The sequence below is a fragment of the Paramormyrops kingsleyae genome, chromosome 1, assembly GCF_048594095.1.
Source record: "Paramormyrops kingsleyae isolate MSU_618 chromosome 1, PKINGS_0.4, whole genome shotgun sequence".
Classification (NCBI taxonomy): Eukaryota; Metazoa; Chordata; class Actinopteri; order Osteoglossiformes; family Mormyridae; genus Paramormyrops; species Paramormyrops kingsleyae.
The window spans coordinates 6,051,658-6,070,000 of NC_132797.1; the positions used below are offsets into that span (position 1 = coordinate 6,051,658).

An 18,343-nucleotide genomic window follows, 5' to 3' on the forward strand; every position below is an offset into this window, starting at 1 on the left:
CTCCTGGAGACTGCTTCATGAGCCGTCTGGGGGGGCGGTTGGAGGAATGATTCAGCGATCTGTTGGAGCAGCGAAGCGCTGCGGAGCTGGCGGCTTGTTCCCATGGAAACCACGCAAGTCAGGATCGGGTTTGGGGGGGGGGCAGCCGAACTGAAGTATAAAACCTGTAAACGGCTCAGGGGCTCACGAGCCGCATGGGATAAGACCGGGGGCCGTATGTCAGCGCCGGGACGCTGCAGCGGAATCGGAAAAGCTCCCAAAAAGTGACGGCCATCCGGCCAAGGAGCGGAAGAGCCGCCGTTATCCTAATGTTTTACTTCGGGGATTTGGCGGACTTAGGGCTTGTAGAACAATCAGGGGGCGCGCGTGCATGCGAATGTGGGCGCGAATGTGGGCTCGCCCGTGTGCCTCTCCCTTACACACAAAGCTCTACCCAGAATAAAGCTTTTCTGAAGAACTAATCAACCAGCGCAGAGCCTCACCGATCCACATTCTTCTTCATACCTGAGACTCACTTTACACTTACGGTCAGTCTATGCAGTGTGGAGGGCAGTTCACTTCACATGAACGCATCCCAGCCCCCCGAACAGGAGGCCCTGTTTATGTGCCATGACCAAATAATGATAAGAAGAAACAACAGGTTAAAAATTTGTTCTTTTAGGAGGATTATGGTAAGTGAGGTTAGAGGTTACAGATGAATACAGCCGGACATTACAGGCGATCCGATGCGTTGAGCATCTTGACAGACTTCCGGAGCCGTTGCAGAATCAGGGAAGCAGGGGGATCACAGAAAGCTGCTTAACATTTCACAGGAAAGCAAAGTGGGGGGGGGGGGGGGAGGCAGACAGGTGGGTAATTCGGGACGACCCTCATGCCCACAAAGCTGCCCCAGACGCGGACTTTGGAGTGGCACCAGCTACAGGAACCTCACGTGGACACTCAAGTGGGGGAGGGGCTCCCTTTCACAGCTTAGAGCGTTAAGCGGGCTTAAGAGACTCCGGAGTCTGGGCGCTCGCTCCAGATTCTCCGGGCACCGCAAGCGAGGAAACCGTGGATACAGAGTACCTGGCCGCCGGGGGTGAAGGGAGGCCGCCAAGGCCGGCGAGGGAAGCCACGGACGCGGTGCCTAGCTCAATCTGGGAAGGCCTGCCTCTGTCCCAGGCATGCAGAGGCCTTTGTTCTGCCCGCCGGCACCCCCGTTTGGTTGCAGGACAGAGCCTGGCAGGCCGCTCGCCGGCCAGCTGACTCCAGGACCCTGGGGACCCAGCCTGCAGTGCCGCAGGCCGATTCCCAGCTCAGATTCCCTGCCAGGACCCCAAACTCTGGCTTGGATCCGCAGCCCGGCCGTGAACAGGGACACGCCAGGCCGCTGACCGCCAAAGACCATCCCAGAATTCATCACAGGCGCCCAGCTTCTGCTTCATATTAAAGCCAGCTGCCTGACACCCTGCTTTTTAATGGGACGTCCCGCAGGAGGGGTCAGGGATGGGGGGGGTTTAACACTCCAAATATCGCCACTCACCCCAGGGGAAAGCTGCATACAATCGCCTGCGCCTGAATGCGATTCCAACCTACCCCCCCCCCCCCCATCTTTTATACTCACTCCTATATGGCTTCAAAACAACTGTCACCGATGGATGGACTCGCAGCCGCAGACACGGGATATTTGATGCCATAATCCTCAGCAGCGTCAAGGGGATTTGGGGGGGTGGGATTTAAAAGAAGGAATCGATCAGTGTTTTTATAGCCATGTCACCCACCAAAGTTACCGATCGCATAAGTTTTGTCTGTAATGATTTCAAACCACAGCTGTCTAAATTGTCCTGTCTGTGTTATCGGCCCAAAGACCCCAAAGGGGACGGGCACTGGGCGGAGCCGTCGTAGCGCCTACAGCCTTCAGCCCGACACGCCCATTCCCCTGCGCCAGACAGGGCTCCGTTCCGTGACGGGTTTGTAAACTCCACGCTGGAGCATCGAGGCGTGTGAAGATCATCACACAACACTGGAGGCCTGTCTTAACCAGCTCTGAGTCAGATGCATGAGTCCGCTAAGCGAGGAACACGCAGCTCAGCCCTTCAGACAGACGTCAGCTATGACAATGAAGCTGGAGGAAATTAATTACGAGAAAAATGTCTTTTTCGCATGTTATGCTTCAGGGATACATCTTCAAACCACGTCAGCTGACGCATCAGCAGCTAATCCTCGCAATGAGGGAGATTTCCCAGTACGATTCATGCTCTCCAGGTTGAAAGTAGCGCAACTTTTACCCAGATTCCTGTTTAGAACCGTGGGGCAGAAAATAACCCCTGAATGCACAACCAGGAGCCAATCAACGAGTAACACCAGAGACGGTAAACCACCCACACGACAACACAGCGCCACTGTCTGTTGGGAGGACTTAAATACAAGTGCTCTTTTTTTTTTAAACCCTTGTATCATAAATGACAAAAATGACGACTTTCATCAACACCCAGTAGCTATTCATCATGTTAAGTAAAAATCAATTTATTCCATAAATGAAGGGCAATGACTCGCATATATCTGAAGGTATTTATAAGTTTCTGTGACGAGCGGCGATCTCTGCCCCATCTCAGCCAACCGTGCCAGAATATAAAACACTTACGTTTACAGCGGTAAGCTCATAAACGCTTCAGTATATAACAAACCTCATACATCACAATTCCTGTTAAGCGTATTACATCAACAACTAATTGGTTTACTTGACAACTGATAAATGGCTTCCCTGTGAGGTAAAGTGCAAGCTCCACCCCTCAGGCCAAGCCTACCCCTCCCCTGACAAATGCTGATAAGTGCCGTCTACTCTTAGAGGAGGGGGGGGGGGGGGAAATCAGTTTTGCAAAGTTCACGGACAACTGCAGCTTTATAGGACATCACACAATCACACAAGCACCCTCTTTGGGAACAGCCAGTTGGCACGGAAACACTGCAATAATGGGAACAAGCCATCTTAGAACGTTAATTGCGCTGGGCCAATCACGTCACAGGATATACAAGCATAAATTTACATATCAGAGCAAAGGCCTTTGGAAGGGTGAGGCAAAGGGACTCGACCGTGACATGCAATGAGGGACTTTTTACTCCGAAACAAGCCGCTGTTAGTCTCATCATATTTGTTTGAATATTTTGTTTATGCTGGGAAATGGGCACAAGTCAGACTTTCATTTAGGTAGAAGAAATCCCAGGTTGCTTGATTCACAATTCACGGGGACACAACTAAGCAATCCGTGTCGTACAGATGAAAGGAAGCGATCCAACAATAAATTTGGATAATTAAGGAGTAAAAAAAAGGGTATTGCAAAATAGATTTTAAAATAGAGAATATATTATTTTAGGAGGCTCAGTGATTTGGGCACAACACACAGCAAATAAAGAAAAAAAAAATGCAATTACCAAGATACGTGTACTGCATCACAAACTTAACAATATAAAAGGGAATTCCTCAAATGATACATTTTTAAGCAATTTAGCCCGTGCAGTGCCAGAAATGTGCATCGATTAAAATGTTAATTTTCAAAAGAAAAATACGTAATGTCAGTAGGAAGAATAAACAATTTTTCTGTAATTAATTTTTTGGGGAAAAAAAAATACAATTAACGGTAATACATTAATAGGCCTTTTCAAAGGTGAAGGCTCTAATTACTCTGCCAAGGTCTAACCGATTGGATCGTGCAGCTCAATAAATTACTGGATGACAAAAGGATCCTCCCTGCTAACGTGCGATCCAGAGGCCATCAGAAGTTTGGTCTGACGGGGATTTATTTCCTCAGCAGCATCGGAACGAGGGATCAAGAGGGGAGGGAGGGAGGGAGGGAGGGAGAGAGGGAGGGAGAGGGAGAGGGAGAGGGAGAGGGAGAGGGAGAGGGAGAGGGAGAGGGAGAGGAGAGGGGAGAGAGAGAGAGAGAGAGAGAGAGAGAGAGAGAGAGAGAGAGAGAGAGAGAGATCCGGACAGCAGGGCAGTGAGGAGAGCACTGCTGCTGTTCACCCAGGCCTGCCTTGCGAATCAGCACTCCTCACACACTACGGAAAACAGATCGGAGGCGTCCCTCCTTTCGTCATGCTCCCACTTCCCCCCCCCCCCCCCCCCCCAATTCCTCTCTCCCCCGTAAGACGGAATATTGCGCGGAGCACAAACGCATTACCAATTCACATACACAGCGCTTTCAGCTGCTGCAAGCGCATTGCCTTAAAAAAAAAATACAATAAAAATAAGGCTTGCATTCCACAAACAGGCAGTTAAAACCCCGTCCGGAAAAATACCTCATGCGCATAAATCTCAGCCTTTAGAGGGCGCCGGCACTGCCTTCTGGCAGCAGTTGTGGTCAGTGGCCGTAGGAGGCACCCCTGGAGCGCACGCCCCACATTGCATTATAAGTATGTCCTTAGGCTCCGCCCACCACAACCCCCCATCTCCCCATAATGGACGATTAATAGGGTAAAGCCCGCCTGAACAAGTGCCCTTGTTTCAATTAGGGCCGCGGCAAGGGGGAGTCTCCGAGGAGCCATTAATTCAGAGGCACTCAGCCGGGCGGCTCTAAGGACAGAACAACAGCCCAGTCGAACAGCAGCAGGGTAACTGCTGTTTGACCATTAGAGGAGATACAGTTCTTAAGCAAAAAAAAAAAAACAAGCAAAAAGCTTGAGAACAGATAAAAGCCTGCAAAAAGCAGAGAGGATGAGCAGGGAGTGCCCACAGAAACACCCAGAGCAGAGCTGCTTCTGAGCAGCCTCCCGTCTTCCACGTTTGACGTGTGATGACACCAAAGATGAACACTGCTGGTAGCCCAACACCCATGGCCAGCTTATTCTGGGGGGGAGAGGACCCTGCTCATGGTGTCGACAGTGAGGGCAATAAAGCAGAAACAGACAGGGTCAGAATTGACTGAAGATGGCGTTACAGTGCCTGATTAAAATTAGAACTAAAAAACACATAGAAACACCCTTCAACGACCCGCTGACCCCACAGGTCAAATGCACCTCATCTAGCAAAGCCGATGCAAGTCAAAAACCCAGCCGGATTAGACCCCACCCCACCCCACGGCCGGCCAGCAATCGGCCAACAACGCATTGCACTTCCGAACACACACACGCGACACGCTCATTAATACGCGCGGCAAATTAATTCATGAGGCCGGCTTCCTAAATTTAGCGCCAAGGGACGGGGAGGGGGGGGGGGTGCTGGAAACGGCGGAAGACAGGAAAACTGGCCCCGGGCCGGGGTGACATAACGGATCCGAACGGAGCCAGCCGGTCATCATTCAGCATTAATAATGAGCGTTTTAAAATACTGCTTAAAAATAAACATACAGACACACATGCACTTTGGTAAAAATCGGTAAGGACTGAACAAGGACGAGAGGCGGGAGTAAAACAAGCTCAGAGGTTACGGCATTAGCGCTGAGGGAACTCACAGACGCGGATAACTCACCTCACAGACGCGGATAACTCACAGCGACTGGCCATTTTAACACTCACGAGGCCTGAACGTCGTGGGGTGTACTCAACTCAGTGCCTAAAAAGGAAGATGCCTCACATGCCGCCATTTTTTCACCGGACAGACGACCTCTCCATGATTGAGAGCGCGGCAACCGATCGACAACACCTGTGCCACAGCGCACCCTCAACGCCGGGAGAATTCAAAGGGGTTTCTTTTCCAAATTTGCAAAGATCGCTTTGCCCTCGGGGCTCAAAGCAGACACCAAACAAATGTCCCCCAGCAAGCACGATGGCGTTCCATTTTATCAGGAAACGCAACATGCGGAGTAAGCGGTGAACTCAGAAAGGAACTAAGCAGATTAAATAGCCTTAACTAAATTCAATTAGCGCGACTTGAACAGAAAGCTGACATAATAAGACATGAAGGCCTCATTATTTCTCTCATTATCATATGGCAACCAACACTAAAACAAACAATAAGGATGAAAACGCAGAAGCCGGCCTAGTCCACAGGCGGGAGGGACACGATTCGAGGCCAAACCGCTACTCGACAGTCCAGGAAACTTAGGAAAGACTTTTGAAGCAGTGACCAGACACCAAGAATACCGCAGGCCAGCTGCAACTCCACTGCCTGCACATGCCAAACAGCGACGTGCTCTGACGGCATGAGACTCCCACAGAAATGTACACGGAAGGCTGGGATTCGAACCCGCGGAAGCCGGCAAAAACAATGCTGCAAAGCTGGTGCTGGCGCGCGAGTGGAGATGCACCCAGTACCCAAATTCAGAGGCCTTGCCCCTTTCCTTGTTCCTCCAGCACACGCTGGGAGCCTCTTCTCTCTGTCAATGAGGAGCCTGGACAGCAATCGCACCAGCAGAAGCACCGGGTGGGTAAGTGGTGGACAGATCCGAGCAGGCAGGCGGGTGCACGGCAGCCATGACACCCCCGTGAGGGGCTGATCCCCCCCCTCCACCCACCCATCACAGATCTACCCTCAACGGGAAAACTAGAAGAGAGATCGGTGCCCATAGGGGCTCAGGCTTCAGACTGCTCCAACTCTGCCTCCTTCAGGACAGCGAGGGTAGTGCAGGGGAAGAGCGCAGGATGAGGATGGGGGTGGGTGGGGGGGGTAAATAAACACACGCTGAACAACACAAAAATCTTTACAGCGAATCAACATAACTGAGCTGAAAGAACTCTGTGTTAACCCCGAGAGAGAGGGGGAGAGAGAGAAAACAAGAGAGGCATGGAGGAGGGGGAGAGAGATACTGAAAGAACGAGAGCGAGAGGGAGGGAGAGACTGAAAGGAGGAGAGTGAGCGAGCGAGCGAGGGAGGGAGGGAGGGAGGGGAGACTGAAAGAACGGGAGAGAGAGAGCGAGGCAGAGAGCAGGAGGACGCTGCATTAACACGGCAGAAGACTGCAGCCCTCGGACGGCGATGCGACAGCAGCGTACCCACGTCTCCACCGGAGGACAAAAGGAAGATAGCGCCACCTGGCCAGGCTGCCCGTGAGGGAGGCGGGGGGCGAGGCAGAGCGCGCCGGAGGGGCGCCGCCGCCGCGGGGGGGGGCAGCCTCAGACATGCTGCCGTGGACTAGCTGGGACCGCGCTTCTCCGGCTACTGGCCCGAGCGGCTCCCAGGTACTCGCCGCAGTCCGCGGCTGCAGGGACACGTGACGCCGAAGAGCGGCTAAGCTGCGACGCCAACCAGGCACCAGGGGGACACAGCCAGCGAGGAGCGGAACGCGGGGGCCGGAGCAGAGCTCAGCCCCGGCAGCGCAGGGCACGGATACTTTTCAAACCCGCGTCGCGCCACAGAGGACCCCTTCATCATCCCCCCCCCCCACCCCCTCCCACTCTCACTCTGCATCCAACCCGCAACAACAAAACTCAACATCACTGCTGCACCCCTGACCTCCTCCCCCCCCTGAACTCCCCCCCCCCCCCACACACCCCTACAGAAACTGGCGGATTACTCCTAACGGCGCAAGCAGGGGGCTGCTTCATCTACGAGCCACCAGGAGAGAGAGGGAGAGAAGGGGAAACTGGGGGGAAAAAATAATAATCCGATGACCGCGATGTGTGGCTTCTAGCTGTTCCAATCCGCCCAAGCACGGAGAATCGATTGGACAAAAGGCAGCAGGGAGCAGTTCGGGGGGGTGGGGTGGGAGGGTGGGGGGGGTTTGTGGTGGGGGGGGCCAAGCAGCTGAAGGCAAAGTGAATGGGGGCATCGGAAAGAGAGAAGGAAGGACAACCTGAAAGAGTAAAAGACTGGTCAATTTTCCCACTGCTTTTTTTTGGCTTTTTTTCTTTTTTTTTTGAAACCTCCACCTTCTCCACGCCGTTCGGCGATGGAGCCTCTCGGATTGCAGCCAGCGGTGGCCGTCACCCGCTGCCAAGGACAACCGTCGGGAGAGCCGAAGGAGGCAGCCTTTGAAGCGGAGCGGATTCGCAGATGCGCTTAGTGGAGGCGGCCTAACCAGCCACCGTCTGTCTCCACGCTCTTCTGGATTTACTCAGAATCTTCTGCTTGCTTTACTTCTCAGAGTTGGAAAAAAAAAAATCTGTTTGTGGGTTTTTGTGGTTTTTCTTTCTTTCTTTTTTTTTTTTTTTCTTTGGTGCGACACAGTTGCCAGGAAGCCATGAACTAAAACTCTTGAGCTGCTCTGTTGGCCGGTGACGGTCGGAAGGGGGGGGGGTGGAAAGGAAAAAGGACTTCTCTGAAACTTGGAGGTAGGTGTTGTGCGGTTCCCTGTTCCCACCCGGCTTCCTGACTATTCGATTCTCTCTCCTCCTCGCTTCCTCGAGCGCTCTCGCTCAAACGCACACACGCACGCTCGAACACACGCGCCGGCACACGGGCAGGCGGGTGGTGGAGGGGAGGGGGGGGGGGGCAGCGTCCCACACCGCTGATGGAAATCCGAGCTGGAGTCTTGCTTAAACCAGGCTAGGGCCGAGTTCTCCCTTCCCGTGTCGAATCCCCCGGACGATGCCGAATTATGAACGTGTCACATCATGAGGCTGTTGCGGCAGGTAACTGTGCTCCACACCTGGAATGCCGTCCTGCTTCTGGTAGTCTACCTCGTGCTGCTGGCGTTGAGTCGGTGCGCTGCCTCGGCGCGACCCCAGGGCTGCCCGGCAGTCTGCTCCTGCAGTAATCAGTTCAGTAAGGTGGTCTGCACACGCCGTGGCCTGACCACGGTCCCCTTGGGGATCCCGTCCAACGCTCGCTTCCTCAACCTGATGGAGAATAGCATTGAGCTGATCCAGGCGGATTCCTTCAGCCACCTCCGGCACCTGGAGCGGCTGCAGCTGGGCAGGAACGCCATCCGGCACATCGAGGTGGGCGCTTTTAACGGGCTCACCAACCTCAACACGCTGGAGCTGTTCGACAACCGGCTGACAGTGATCCCGAGCGGGGCCTTTGAGTACCTGTCCCGGCTGCGCGAGCTGTGGCTGAGGAATAACCCTGTGGAGAGCATCTCGCCCTACGCCTTCAATCGTGTGCCCTCGCTGATGCGTCTGGACCTGGGTGAGCTCCGCAAGCTGGAGTATATATCTGAGGGCGCGTTTGAGGGATTGTACAACTTGAAATACCTGAACCTTGGAATGTGTAACATTAAGGAGATGCCCACTTTGACCCCATTGGCGGGGCTGGAGGAGCTGGACATTTCGGAGAACTACTTCCCCGTGATCCGACCCGGATCTTTCCGGGGACTGAAATCCCTGAAGAAGCTGTGGATTATGAACTCGCAGGTCAGCCTGATCGAGCGTAACGCATTCGATGACGTCACAGCGCTGGCGGAGCTGAACCTGGCCCACAACAACCTGACCTCGCTGCCGCACGGGCTCTTTGTGCCCCTGAGGTTCCTGGTGGAGCTCCACCTCCACCACAACCCCTGGAACTGCGACTGCGACGCCGTGTGGTTAGCTGGCTGGCTACGGGACTACATCCCGACCAACTCCACCTGCTGCGGCCGCTGCCACTCGCCCGCACACATGCGGGGCCGCTACCTGGTCGACACGGACCACACCTCCTTCCAGTGCTCAGCGCCGTTCATTGCAGACGCGCCACGGGACCTCAACATCTCAGCAGAGCGGGTAGCCGAGCTACGGTGCCGGACGGCGCCGGCCTCGTCCGTGCGCTGGCTGCTGCCCAACGGGACGGTCCTGACGCATGCCTCCATGCACCCGCGCATGTCCATCCACAACGATGGTACGCTCACCTTCGCCAACCTGTTGCCCAGTGACACCGGCGTCTACACTTGCATGGTGACCAACGCGGCGGGCAACTCCAACGCCTCAGCCTATGTCAACGTCACCAATGGCGAGCTCAACACGTCCAACCTGAGCTACTTCACCACAGTGACGGTGGAGATCGTGGAAGGCCCGTCCGACGCCATGTCTAAGCCCCGGGCGGTGACGGCCTCGCCCTCCATCTTCCAGCCGGCATTCATATCCACACCCACCGTCCTGCTCCAGAACACCAAGACACCGGCGCAGGTCTCCGTCCCAACCGCCAAGGGCACAGACAAGCCAGCGGCCAGCCTGGATGAGGTCATGAAAACCACAAAGATTGTGATTGGCTGCTTTGTGGCCGTCACCCTGCTGGCCGCAGTAATGCTCATCGCCTTCTATAAACTCCGCAAGCGGCACCAGCAGCGAGGCACGGTGGACACAGCTAGAAGTATTGAGATCGCCGTGGTGGGGGATGTCGTGCAGCCCAGCAGCACAGCGGGGGAGGGGCCGCTCTCCTCGCCCTGCATCCGGGACCACAGCAGCAACTACAGGTCGGTCTACAGCACCTGCAAATCAGCACATGGCGCCCAATGGACAGAGAATGACGCCAGCAACTCCCTCCACCGGGGAAGGCGCACTATCGCTGCCGTCCCTGAGCCCTACATGATAAAGACTCACGCCAAGGAGAAGGTTCAGGAGACACAGATCTGACACTAATGTCACCTCCTCTGTCATGCAATAGAATGCACAAAAAAAAAAAAAAGACGAAGAGAGAGAGAGACAGTGACTCCTTTTGTACAGAGTGCTAAATGAAGTTTTTCTTGTACATGCTTATAAATAAATCATATTCATATATATATACACACATAAGGAGATATATATATATATGAATATACATATATACGGCAAAATCTACAACGGGCTGGTAAGCGGAAAAAAAAATAAATTAACTATTTTCTAACTTGTAACTTCTATTTAAAAACCGAAATGTTGTCGAATTGCTGTCATGACGACGAGGATCGAGGAATGGATGTTTCGGGGGGCCAAAGGGCATTCTGTACATTTTTAGATGACGCTACATAGGTTGCAGTAAATATTGATTTATACGGAGAAGACTTTCTAATAAATGGCCTGAATTGAATCTTTACAGGTTTATCTTGTAAAAAATTAAAAAAAAAAAAAAACAAAAAAACAAAAATAAAAAATAAACCCCAAAAAAAAAAACAAAAAAAAAAAACCAACACTAAGGGTCTGTACCGTGTTATAAACACAAAGGATTGTTCTGAATGCAGGTGGGGAACTGAGTTGGGGTGTTCTGTGGAAATGTACGCGGGACAGATGCAGGTCCAGTCTACTGCGCTGGAGCTGCACTGAGCATCAGCGCAGGACTGCAGCACAGCTTAACCCTGCGCTTTCCGGATGCTGGTCTGCGGCTTGAAGATGTGTGTTAAGGAGGAGAGGAGATGGGGAAGAGAAAAGGAGGTTGTTTATTCAAAAGATGCTGCATCGATCTCTGAAATTTACTCACAGAATGTAAATGAATAATTCAATAGATGTTCAAAAAAAAAAAAAGTTATTGACCTGTAAACACGGGAGACGATTCAGATCGTAATTAGAGAATTAAACTGTTTGTGGTTTGACAGCGGCTCGCTGCGAAATGAGAAATGAAGTTTACTTTGGCGATGAAAATGATCGTTTGGTTTCTGGGTTTTTCATTTCTTTTTTTCCCCCAAGTCGCTGGAACACTGCCAGATTATCACAGAGAGGGCTGTTTATTTATGACAAATCGGAGTCTGTTTAAATAAAAGCTGCCTCCCCCCCCCCCCCTTTAGCTCTAAGCAGTGGAAATTTACCCCCCCCCCCCCCCTCCTCATTGAGCTGTCAGTGGATTGATCCCATGGTGTCCGCACGCTCTGGATTGCGATGCAGGACAGCGGGGCATGCTTGCACTTTGCATTGCTGCATTGTCTGCACTGCTGGCCCACGTTCCTTGGAGGAGCGCTAAGGCGCGGATTATGTAAATGGGGTTAACATCCCCCCTCCCCCCTCCCCCCTCGGCAGTGAACAGGCAGCTTCTATGGCAGGGCGCCATCTGGGAAGGGTGGAATTAAGGATGCGCGTTCAGTGCCCACTGGTGCCGGGTTCGAGAGCTGCTATAGTAACTGCAGGGCCGACGACATTTATTTATAGCCAATTGAGAGAGAGAACCTAAGTATTGGTATAGGATGATTTGTGCCCCCTCCCCCCCTAAATGCACCGCAGCTAAAATGGGAACTGGCCACAGAGCGAGTGTGATTTTGCCGACCAACACAGAGGCACGAAACCCCCAGGGGCATTTCGGGGGAGGTCCCATAGGGCATCTAGCGAGGCCCTCCATCGACACGGGTGCACACTTCCAGATGTGCTGGCTTTATGAGGCACTTTGTTATGATTCATCGCCCCCCCCCCGTGTCACCACATACGGTCTCCGTGGCGATTTTAGAAGCATGTCGAGAAACACTGGGGGCCATTGAAGCAAGTGGCACCTCGCTGAAATACTAATCAGACACCCCCTCCCTACCGAACCTGGAGATAAAGGGGGGAGGGGTTCATTAGCAATTAGCAAAGTAGCAGGAGATTAAAATCGGCAGGCCACGACGACTGGGGGCGGGGGTGGGGGAGTGCAGAGATGGACAGCCGGAAGATACAGCTTGGGCAATACCGGCGGGGGGGGAGGGTGCATCAATGAGCAGTGGTATCACAAGCCCATCGCCGCTTGGAGTAATTAACACATCGTTGAGCACGACGGATCGTAGGAATGGCGTGGGGGGGAGGGGGGGTAAGGGTTTGCTGTAATTGAGTGAATGACTCCCCAAACCCCCCCACCACTCAATATTATCTCTGTCACAAACCTATTTCAGGAAATGGGTTTAGTGTGTGGTGTGAAACTCTGCTGTTTGAGCCCATACTGGCAGGGGGGGGTATGGGGGGGCTGATGGGCCACCCATCCTAACAGCCTAACATTCAGCAAATTTAAGCCGTGCTCCTTTTTCGCCTGACACCCGAGATTTCGATCAATTAATGAAGCCTCAGGGGGAAGAACACGTTGGTTCGCTTGTTCGAAGGGATTTGGGCATATGGGTATACTGCAACCCCCCCCCCCCCACCCCACACACACACACACACACACACACACACACACACACACACACACACACACACGCACACACACACACGCACACCACAGTCCACAAATCCCCCATTATTCAACGCTTACTTGACAGAGGAAGATTTTATTTATTTTATTTTATTTTATTTTAAAGGAAAAACAAAGAGAGCCGTCTCCGTTACAGATTCGGCCCCCAGCCTACAGTGTGGCCAGAAGGATTTCACCTAAATCAATGCCAGTGTCCCGGACAGCGCGCCTGACATGATCCCAGACTATATTAACGGATTAACTACAAATCTCACAGCTTGACATATTCATAAGACCAGAGGATCTCTCTCTAAACTTCCACACTGACGACGATAAGCTGAGGTTCCGCAGCCAACAGCACAGCTCGCAACTTCTGACATTTATTTATTTAATTTTTTTTTTATCAACACACTTATCCACAAATACTGCAGCGGAGGGGGAAAAAAGTGAACTTTAGGTCTGCGCACATCAAAAGCATGCCAAGCCCGCTGCCCTTCGGAACGTGGTCTGATCCGGGCAGGAAAAATGCAAACCTTCACACTTTTCTGCAATCTGTACCTCTGAAAATTAAGAGGGATGTGTCAGTTGTGTTTTCAAAGAGGTGGGGGAGGGTCGAACCTTCAGAGGGAGGGGGGTAAACATTCATTTATTTCACGCGGACCTTGATGCCAGTCCTTGGGACAGAGTTCTGCTTTGTCAAGGTCCGGGGAACACAACCCGAGCACCGGCACGGGATCTAACACCCCCTTTGTTCCTCTATGTTGCTGCCAAAATGGCCGCCTTCTGTGTTCATTTGCCTGCCTGTAAAGTGTTTCACTCTAACCCCTCTGAATGTCAGTCATTTTAATTGAACACAGCACCACTAGAGGTCCTTTACCTCCCTTTCACAGACAGACCACTGCACCATCCAGGACTGAAGGGAGTAACCCACCCACCCTCAAAACATAAATTCAGCCAGCAGCTTCTCAGTCTCCGGCTCTTTCCCAGCTGAACGATCATTACGGATATTCCTTGGAAAAGGTTCATTAATCAATTTTATGCGCTGGGCACAATGCTACCCGGTACACACTCTTAAGCGTGCCTTACACGGTTCCTATTTTTGGTCATTAAGGGACATCGTTTTAAGAGTCTTAAGTGAAGTTTAGGCACCGGAGTCAGTGACTAAGGAACCCATTAACCGTTGTTAACGGGGACAGAATCCCTACAGACTCACGGACACGCAGACAGACAAACTGCACAAAACCAAAAGTAGCGAACCGACCGTAACCAGTTTGGTTCAGATCGTGAGAAAGGCAGTATCTTTGTATTCAAACGAGAGCCTCTCCTCAAACCAAAGACAGAGACGTCCTTCAGCTAACAATGAGAGCGACATGCTAACTGCCAGTCACCTCCCACGCTGACCCGGACTCAGAGGCCTGTAATGACTTTGTAAGCCTCGAGTCAATTGTATCACATTAGATGAATCACCAGCCGTGCTCATTCATCCTGGCACTATTTAAACACACACTGAACCACGTTCCAGGGTTGGGTTCAGCGCTTCGATGGAGAGACCAGGACTGGGTTCTACAGAACAGGGTTGGGGGGGACAAAATGGATTGCACCAAGGTGCGTCCTTAACAGGTTTTATCTGTGCACAATCACCTGGTTCTTCTCTGATCAAGAAATCATGCTGAGGCTCGGTTCATCGGAGCTGAACAGGAAAGCGGTGAAATACTGATTACACTGGTCAACAGTGAAAAAAAGGTCTAACTTTTTATAGCTGATCTAGGATCATTTTAATGCGCTAAATCCAAAAATCACATTGGTTTTGCGCTACCAGGTCAACTTTTTGATCTATTGTCGAAATTAGATAAACTGATGCCATGCAAAGCATTACGTAAACTACATTGTCTGCGTGCGTGTGTGTTTCTCATTTATAGGCCTATACTTAAAATTTTGTTGCTGCATATTACAAATATTGTTATTTAGAGTTTCAAAGTTAATGAGATGGCATCATTAAGAAGATCTTGCAGAAATAAGCCTGATGTCTTTTGTTACATTTGCAGCGAATACACTCTTGTTCATAACAGGAAACCAATCACAAGTTTCGTAAAGCGTGCATACCTTGCTTATTTCAGTATGGCACTAGGTGACCAAGACAAAGCTTGGGCACCACACATGGTATGCAAAAACTGCACTGAGTATCTGCGTCAGTGGACCAAGGGTAGTTTGGAATACCCATGGTCTGGAGGGAGCCGAGAAACCATGGCACTGATTGCTACTTTTGCGCTATTGATGTGACTGGGATAAACAGAAAAAACCGGAACAACCTGACATATCCTGATCTTGAATCAGCACGTCGTCCTGTAGCTCATTGCGATGAAATCCCAATACTTGTCTTTGGAGAACTTCCTGTAATTAGCGACCAAGACTCTCCCAGTGCTCATCACAGATCCTCAGTTTGAAAAGTCAATGAACGAAGTGGAGCTGGAAGCGTGGAAGGCTTTTGTTATGGTTGTGAAAAACTTTCTGGGCAACAATAAGGCCCCTAACTACGCGGAACTTGTCACGAATATGTTGACTGCTTTCAGGAACCTCGGATGCAACATGAGCATCAAGATGCATTACTTATACTCACATATGGATCATTTTCCGGAAAATCTTGGATCTATGAGTGATGAACAGGGCGAGCGTTTCCATCAGGAGATGAAGGAGATGGAGAACAGGTACCAAGGTCGGTGGGATGCAGTAATGATGGCGGACTACTGTTGGAATCTGACTAGAGACATCCCTGCCGCTGGACATTCCAGAACTTCAAGGAAAAGGAAATTTAAGCCCCAAGTTTTGAACAGTGATGATTGAACATACAATTTGCATATATAAAGTTAATTTTGTGGTAAATTAAAATTTTTCGAGACTGAAAATCGCACTATTTTAAAATCAACTTAGCTGAAAAACCTGACCTGATCTACAAAAACTGATGCCATATTCGTGTTCTGTGGGCCAGAAATATGTTAAATCAGCAGAAATATATTAGACAACTCACAAAAATTTTTTTTTGTAACCCTGTGTTATGAGATTCACACTGCGGGGGAAAATTCAGAGGGGAACAAAAAAAAATAAATAAATCCACTGTTCTTTCAGGTCCAAATATAAACCGTAAAAAAAGAAACACGGAAACTTCCACATACAAATTCCAAGTTCTTTACAAGATCAGAGAAGCAGGTCTGTACACAGAGGCGAGATGCACGACACATACTGACAGATTGCAGTGCACAGAACGGGACTAAAGTCACAGAAAAAAAAGAGAGCAATCGGTCATGTGAGATATTTAGATAACCATTAGTAATATCAGAACCCGTTTGCGGGAGAAGGAATGTTTACACGTGTCATGGTCCCGCCTCCAGCGAGAATTTATACCACTTTCCGAGCTACTCTCTCTGAATATTGAATCATTCTCAATGATCGACCCGTGAATTTCATTCGCCAAAGCGGCTGAAGCGGCTTTTATTAATGCATCTGTTTAATTAAAAAACACACACAAATGCTCACTTACAGCAGCAGGTGTGGCACAGACGGGACGCATCGAAAGCTGAAGCAGAACAAATCAGAAAAGAAAACAAGGCTAGAACAAACAGGGTGGAAAGGTGGCAAAGAACTGGGCAGTGTAGCCACCCCCACCGACAGGTATGACATCCCAAAATGCCACAGCCAGTCCGCCGATCCGCCTGAGAGGCAGAAAACCTCCGGTGAATCACTGAGGAGACGTGCAAATAACCAGAAGACCCTGTTTTCACAGGAATCGATGGCCGCCACAGAACAGGCGGACACAATGCTTTGAGACCGTTTTTCGCCACATTCCCAGGGAAGCTCTTTTCAGAACTGGTACTAGTTAATCTCAGCAGTAACCAAAGCTTTGGAAGAGAAGGACCTCGACACAGGTCAAAGCTACCTTAGCCATTACACATCTAGACAGAGGACTGCACTCACATTATTAAACTCGAACACCTCATTTTTACTGCTATTTAAATACGATGTTAAACTCTGCATGATTTTTATTAAATCAGCCAGTTCAGGTCCCAGGACTGCTTTAATAAAGACGACATATCTTCAATTCCTTATTCCAACCACGGGCAAGTTCATTAAGACTGCTCAGCCAATCAAAACAGAGGGAACAAAAGCGCAGCCTCAGACGCGTTCAACCTGAGGTTCGACGCTCCTTCCCCCTCCCCAGGGATTCTGCGTCGCGTCGGGGGAGCACGGGCGCGTGACATTATTAAATAGGTTTGTTTAGGAAACAAGGGCACGCTCAAATTGCACGTTGCACTAATGAAGAACCTCCTGCTCTCTCCCTGACATGGATCATCAGCGGGCGGTCCTAGCGCTTTCATAAAAAGCCGGATGAAAGTAGCAGGCCGAGGAGAGGAAAGAGTATTGTTTATAGCGAGCTGCTCCGCTTTACTCCAAGGTAAGGAGGGAACCCGATAAGGAGGGAAAATTAAGAGGAAGGAGGGAGGTAGATGAATAGGGAAGTCTTCTGAAGCCAGGCCTTCACAGAAATCAGGGGTTAGGGTTGGAAAGCAGAGAAGCATTCCAAAGCCGGACCTTCACAGGGATCAGGGGTTAGGAAGCACAGAGAAGCATTCCAAAGCCAGACCTTCACAGGGATCAGGGGTTAGGAAGCACAGAGAAGCATTCCAAAGCCAGACCTTCACAGGGATCAGGGGTTAGGAAGCACAGAGAAGCATTCCAAAGCCAGGCCTTCACAGGGATCAGGGGTTAGGAAGCACAGAGAAGCATTCCAAAGCCAGGCCTTCACAGGGATCAGGGGTTAGGAAGCACAGAGAAGCATTCCAAAGCCAGACCTTCACAGGGATCAGGGGTTAGGAAGCACAGAGAAGCATTCCAAAGCCAGACCTTCACAGGGATCAGGGGTTAGGAAGCACAGAGAAGCATTCCAAAGCTAGGCCTTCATAGGGATCAGGGGTTAGGAAGCACAGAGAAGCATTCCAAAGCTAGGCCTTCACAGGGATCAGGGGTTAGGAAGCACAGAGAAGCATTCCAAAGCCAGGCCTTCACAGGGATCAGGGGTTAGGAAGCACAGAGAAGCATTCCAGAGCCAGGCCTTCACAGGCATCAGGGGTTAGGAAGCACAGAGAAGCATTCCAGAGCCAGGCCTTCACAGGCATCAGGGGTTAGGAAGCACAGAAAAGCATTCCAGAGCCAGGCCTTCACAGGGATCAGGGGTTAGGGTTATGAAGCACAGTGAAAAGACCTCAAGAGCTGAAGAGCTGAGACGATAAGGATAGAATACAAACTTCAAGGCATGAATAATGCATTTCGGATAGGACAATCTCAAATGGTGCGGACTGGAATATACGATGCTTGAATATGGGTTAAGGATAATAAAGATTGACTTGCCAATACAAACCCAGTTAGCTGTGGTTCCACAGAATATAACCTGCTGAAGTGCAAAAACAAGAGTGCAAGTGCAAA

The 18,343-nt window shown here is 50.8% G+C and overlaps 2 protein-coding genes across 2 annotated transcripts in view; one reads left to right on the forward strand and one right to left on the reverse strand.

Moving 5' to 3' along the window:
- The window catches only part of snd1 (staphylococcal nuclease and tudor domain containing 1), a 137,265-nt gene that overhangs the window by 54,284 nt on the left and 64,638 nt on the right, over positions 1 to 18,343 (reverse strand). The window lies entirely within an intron of this gene.
- Positions 8,343 to 11,385, forward strand: lrrc4.2 (leucine rich repeat containing 4.2). Its single transcript, XM_023791413.2, has one exon. The coding sequence runs from the start codon at positions 8,470 to 8,472 to the stop codon at positions 10,402 to 10,404; it is 1,935 nt and encodes a 644-aa protein (XP_023647181.1). The 5' UTR covers positions 8,343 to 8,469; the 3' UTR covers positions 10,405 to 11,385.

Coding starts and splice junctions, on each gene's coding strand:
- lrrc4.2 (XM_023791413.2), top strand. CDS start 8,470: ATGAGGCTGTTGCGGCAGGTAACTGTGCTCCACACCTGGAATGCCGTC.